The 6,168-nt window shown below is 52.2% G+C and overlaps 1 protein-coding gene across 2 annotated transcripts in view; it reads left to right on the top strand.

The window, feature by feature from the left end:
- The window catches only part of GTF2IRD1 (GTF2I repeat domain containing 1), a 73,404-nt gene that overhangs the window by 38,619 nt on the left and 28,617 nt on the right, over positions 1-6,168 (top strand). For both annotated transcript variants that reach the window (XM_006918537.3, XM_025051514.1), the window contains 3 exons: positions 640-723; positions 4,402-4,585; positions 5,123-5,151. In XM_006918537.3, coding sequence (XP_006918599.1) covers positions 640-723; positions 4,402-4,585; positions 5,123-5,151 — 297 coding nt within the window. The remainder of the gene's footprint in view (positions 1-639; positions 724-4,401; positions 4,586-5,122; positions 5,152-6,168) is intronic.

The following is a 6,168-nucleotide window of genomic DNA, read 5'->3' as shown; positions in this document are numbered from 1 at the left end:
CTTTCTGTGATGAGGAGAGTTGAGTCTCTCACTTCACCCCATGGTTCCTCATACCCAGCCCTCTTAGAAGACTGGGGTCCTCACCACGCCCCACAATCCAGCCACCCTGAGATCCACTTCCTCCCTTCCCCCTCACCTCTCTCTTCCCACAACACAGTGCCAGGCTGTAATCTCCCCAAGGGCAGAGGCCTGTCTGGGGCCCCCTGGCACATGCTGGCACATGGGCTTCTTAACAAGCACCCTCTGGGTGAGTGAGTGACCATTGGGAGCTACTTGCTGGCTCCCTGCCTCTCAGGGAGCTGCCCAGTCATCTGAGCTCACGTCCCCCACCGTGGCACAGGGACCGCTCCTCTTCCTGGTGTCTCTCATCTCCGGGGCTTATTTATTGCTGTGGTGTTTCAAATGCCAACAATTAACTTAATTTCCAACTCATTGCTGTTGTCGCAACACCGTGCGTCCTTCCGGGAAAACACACGTCTCTGTCAAGACGTTAGCTCTGAAGGAGTCTGAGGGGCCCACTCCAAGGATCTGATAATTGCCAGAGAGGAGCTCCCCATAATTAGAAAATCACATTCCTTAAAAGTCACCAAGTGCCTTTTAATTTAACAGCCCATTCCATAATTGTTCTTCACTTTGCAGAAAATTATGACGCCAGACTCTCCCGGATCGACATCGCCAACACACTGAGGGAGCAAGTCCAGGATCTGTTCAATAAGAAATATGGTGAGTCCTGGGCTCCTGGGTAGAAGGGGAGTCGGCCGGGTGGGAAGAGGACCTTCCCAGGTCCAGCCATGGTCACCTCTGGGAAAACCATTCACCCACCAGGCACTGGCGATACAGCAGTGAGGAAAACACACAGTCCCTGCCCTCATGGGCCCCGTAAATAGTTGGGGTGAGACAGACAATCATCCACTATACACAGAATCTAGTGACAATGAAGAATGGCTCCATGATCATAGAGGAAAAAAGCAAGCTGTTCAAGAGACAATAGCTTGGGTGCTTACTTAAAATGGGAGCCAGGGAAGGCCTCTTTGAAGAAAGAACTGAAGGAGATAAGGAGTTAATCAAGCAGAGTGTGAAGGAAAGACATTCCAGCTGAGGTAATGGCGTGTGCAAAGGCCCTGAGGCTTGTTCTAAGAAGAGGAGAAAGCCAAAGCCTGGGGGTACAGGTTAAGGAAGGAGGGACCCCCATGGAGCTGGCCAGGATATCATCCATGGTATCAGCTTTGTATTTCGTCGGAAGGGCTGATATGACTGGAGTCACTTTACACTTGAAGTATCTTCCTGGCTGCTGTGAGGAAGGTGAATGGGTACAGGAGGGCGAGGGTGCATGCCGGGAGACCAGCTCAGAAGGTGAAGTGGTAGTTCAGGCCGGAGCAACGATCTTGGTTGGGGCCCTGGCCTTGGTGCTGAAGGAAAGTGGATGGAAGGAAAGTCAAGATGTGTTCAGAAGAAGAATCATTGGTGCTGAATTGGCAGAGTGGGAGCAAAACAGAGGCCTCCAATTGAGTCCTGGCTTGAATCAGTTAAGATGCTCTATGGTCTCAAGTAACAAAAACAAACTCAAACTGGTTTCAACAATAAAGGGAGTTAATTGGTTTGTGGTTCAGTTACTATGACTACAGAACAGAGCACCCGAAAACAGTGGCCTAAAATAACAATGACCATTTATGATCTCATGGTGTCAGTGAGTCAGGAATTTGGGAGCAGCTCAGCTGGGTGGCTCTTGCTCAGGGTATCTCCTGAGGTTGCAATGAGAAGGTAGCTTAGGCTGGGATCATCGGGACAGCCTCCTGACCCACATGTCTGACCCCTGGGCTGGGAAACAGCTGGTGCTGAAACAGCTGGGCCCCTCAGCCATCTCTGACAATTTCTGTGTGATTCCCTCCCCGTTGGCTTTCCTGCATAATGACTTCACGGTAGCTGGATTTCCTACTTGTCAGTCAGGGCCCCTGAGGCATGTGTCCTGAGAGGGAGACCCAGATGGAAACTGTTTTGCCTCAGGTTGTGCAGTGTCACCTTTGTTATACTCTAGTGGTCAAGGCTGTGGAGGAGTGTCCATGTTACACTGTAAGAGGAGCATGAGGGATGGGAGAAAGAGTAATGTAGCTGTCTTTGGACAGTGCAATCAGCCATAGCTCCTAACACAGGATGTCTGGCAGTAAGATGGCCTTCAGAGTCTGCTGGATCCAGTAGCCTAGGAATGTCCTTTGTGTCTTTCCATAGTGTCAGCATCGTCTCAGGCTGGCAGAATGGCCACAGCAGGTCCAGACATCCCATCTATACATTCTGGAAGGAGGGAGAAGGCTGGCTCTTCCATAGGCTTTCTCAAGAGAGCCAGGTTATTTCTTCCCCAGAATTCCCTGAGCTCTCTCCTAGTTTCTCATTAGTCCCCACTGAGTCATCTGTCCATTCCTGACTCAGTCGCCATGACAAGGAAACACCACATGCTCATTAGGTTACCTGGACCTGTCACCGTGACAAGGGGGAGGGGTGGAGCACATGGTGCACCAAGGTCAGGCGGACACCCAAACTGTCAGGGAGAAGGGGCAGCACCCTCACTGAGGTGGGAAGTTCGAGGGTGGAGGTAATGGGTTCCAACTGGGATGTGGTGAGTTTGAGGAGTGAGTGAAGTTGACCCATGGGCAAGCGGAGATACACACAAGTCAGCTGTATAGAAGGGGTATCTGGATTGGAGGATGGTAAAATTAGGTCATAGAAGTGGAGGAGACACCTCTGGGGATGCAGAGAGGGCAGAAAGAGGACCCAGACCAAAGATCAAGGAGCCTGTGGTTAGAGGTCAGGTCCAGGAGGAGGAGGAGTGGCCAGAAAGAGGGGAAACCAGGAAAGTATTGGGTCATGGACACCAAGGAGAGGCCATGAGTCATGGTGGCAAAAGCCATTTTGGAGGCAAGAGGAAAAGTAGAGATGGCAGTGTTTCCTTTAATGGATTATGAGTATAAATTTTCCTTTCGGTCCGATTTTTTTTTTTTTTTTCAAAAAGGATCTCTTTGCAGTAACATATAAACTAGTCAACAACAAAATCAAGATAAAAATTAAAAGCAGGCTGAAAATCCATAGATACAGAAAATAGATTAGTGGATGCCAGGGTGTTAGGAGGGGGTGACTGTTGAGGGGTACAGAGTTTCTTTTTGTGGTGGTGAAAATGTTCTGGAATTAGATAGTAGTGATAATTTCACAACCTCATGAATATACTAAAAACGACTGGATTGAACACTTTAAAATGGTGAATTTTATGATGTACGAATTGTATCTTAATTAAATAAAACCAAACAAGCTGAAACAATGGCACAAAGCCCAGGGTGACATGAAGACTGAGAAATTCTGTACTTGCTAGATGCAGGGCATGGATACAGGCCCTGAATTTCCTTAAAAGTCAGAGCAAAAAGGGAAATGAGGCAAGTTTTACCATTCCCAATGTCTGTGAGATAAAAATTAATTTATTGCACGAAAAGTTCAGCTATTCCTCCTAGTGCAAGACATGGAGATTTCTGCAGCGTGTCTTCATAAAAGGACATCCTGCAACACTGAGGATGATGCTCTCAACCAACCCCTCAGAAGAGTCACAGTGAGCTCAGCCCTTGTCCAGGAAGGGGCTCCAGTGGTGGATCCCATCTAAGCCTGGGAAAGCCGTGGACTTTCAAGTCAGCCTCATATCATCCAAGGCTGCACTGCATGCACCTGTGTTCTTGGCTCTGTGGGCGAGAACCACGGGAGGGCCAGCCGGGCTGTGGCCTTACAGGTGGCCCCTGACAGCAGGCGGCAGGCCTCGGCTGAGAGTGGGGTAGCAATGGCCCCAGGACTGCTCCTAAACTGGCTGTGAGACAAAAGTACTGTCAACTGGGATGGACACAACACAGCACTACACGGAAATTTGTTGACAGGAGTGAGGCCAATGCTCAGATGCAGAAAGAGGACCCTGAGGTCTGAGCTGGACCTTGACGTCTGAGCTGCACCCTGGCTGGCCTCAGACTGCTTTCCTTGCTTCCAGATGCAATATGCCCTCTCAGGCCAGGCTGGTCCTGACCAGGGTGAAGCAGAGCCCTGAGGTGGATGGAGGCTCAGGCGTGGTGGGAAGGACCAACCATGCTCAGAATGTACCATCCTTGAGATGGCCTTTCAGATTCTCAGGCTAGTAGGCTAAGAAATATTAGCCACTGCCCTCTCCCCAGCAGTCATAGCTACACGTCTCCTGCCCACTCCTCTGCCCAGCCCAGGCAGACTCACACACCCTAACCTCAGTCTCCCACTGATTGCACCTTTCCTTGATGCTACGTGACAGCTTTCTCTTTTACACTTGTGCACAGAGCACCCTTACACACCCCCACATCCAGCACTGCCTCTGGCTCCTGATGGTACTTCCTCTGTCCTCATCCACAGGGGAAGCCTTGGGCATCAAGTACCCGGTACAGGTCCCCTACAAGCGGATCAAGAGTAATCCTGGCTCAGTGATCATCGAAGGGCTGCCCCCAGGAATCCCGTTCCGAAAGCCCTGCACCTTTGGCTCGCAGAACCTGGAGAGGATCCTCGCGGTGGCTGACAAGATTAAGTTTACAGTCACCAGGTACTCAGGGGAAGGGCAGGGGAGAGGAGTTAAGACTAGCATGGGTCGGGGCGGGTACCCGGGGACCTTTGGCCTTTCTTTCAGTTAGTCAGTCTGCCCTTTCTGCTGGACAGGGTGGCTCTCCCAGCACCATCCTGGGTCCTGGAGGTTGGGGGGAGGACTGCAGGCCAGCTGGGGTGCAGAAGGCCCCACAGAGGTGAGACCAGCCACCACACCTCAACCATCACAGCAGGGGCAGCCTTCATGGGCACCTACTGCGTGCCCACAGTACCTGTTCACTGCACTCCTAGCCCCCTGGGAGAGGCGTTAGGCTCACTTCAGAGAGGAGGAAACCTAGACAAGTGATTAGCCCAAGGTCACAGAGCCAGCCAGGGCAGAGCCAGCCAGGGCAGAGCCAGTGGGAGACCCTTGTCACCCTCTTGTACATGAATTACTAGGCACCTCGTTTAAATGGCAATAGGTCTGGGATGGGCCCAAACCTTTCTAATGAGCCCCCAGGTCCTCCCCCTGATACTTTCCTCTCTGTTTCTTTTCCAGACCTTTTCAAGGACTTATCCCAAAGCCTGGTAAGAGGCACTGGCTGGGGGTGGGGGGCCAGAGGCTAGAGCAGAGCTTACTGTGGGACACAGGTTGTGGGGCCCTGAAGGAGGAGGCAGGAGGAGGAAGGTCAAACTGGAACCTGGGCAGAGAAGGGGGTGGTAGGCGGTCTTGGCAACTTTTAAGCTTCACCCAGCCAGAGTTCAGGAGGAAGGGGCTAGGTCAGTACACCCCTGATGAAGGGGCCTAGTTGCCCTTGGTGAGTAGGTGAGGTTGATGGCAGGTAGGTTTCTAACTTCAAAGGGACGGAAGTCCACATGGGGACCTGTGAGCTTGGCAGTAAGATGTAAGAGGTGCCCACTCAACTTTGGATGGTGAAATGCTTCTCTTGAGCCCCTTTCAAGGCATCTGTCCCCTTCCATCTCCTCCATGGGCTGTGTCCTGGCCCTCTCAAATCCTGAATGAGAGAAGCTGTCCCTTTGGGTGAGCATTCCAGACTCGCCCGGGCCTCCGGGGAGAAGGCTGCATATTACTGAAGCATTGACCCCCAGAGCCTGTGTATGGAGGGGAGAGGAGCCCTGCCACCTCACCCCCATCCCATGCCCACCCCAGGAGCCACTGCTGGTGTGAAAACTAGCCAGCCTGTGCCCTTGGGGGCGCTGTGCCAATGTGCTGGAAATGGGTGAGCAGTCACAGCATACCCAGATCAGAGGAAGCCTGTGGTACAGGAATCCATTTTCACAATCCTGTGATATCACCTTTCACTTGCGTGCATGCACACTCTCCCCTGCTCCCTGGAGATGTTCACTCCCCGTGCCCAGGCCTGGCTTGGGCTTCTGGAGAAGAGGTGAGAGCCCATCAAACTGGAGGGAGCAAGACTTCCTAAGGGGGTAGTCATGTGGCACCTGCTGTTAGGCTGCAGTGACCCCCCACTGCAGGAAGGGGAGTGAGAGTGGAGAGAGGCTGGGGAGGGTTTCCTGGGGAGGAAGGCTCTGGTTGGGCCTCAGGGAGAGGCAGGACTTGGAAAGGGGAGAAGAGAGAGGTAT

This window comes from Pteropus alecto, unplaced genomic scaffold, assembly GCF_000325575.1.
Source record: "Pteropus alecto unplaced genomic scaffold, ASM32557v1 scaffold68, whole genome shotgun sequence".
NCBI classification, from domain to species: domain Eukaryota; kingdom Metazoa; phylum Chordata; class Mammalia; order Chiroptera; family Pteropodidae; genus Pteropus; species Pteropus alecto.
The sequence above is the reverse complement of the archived record's forward strand: the minus strand, read 5'-3'. Positions and strand labels throughout refer to the sequence as shown.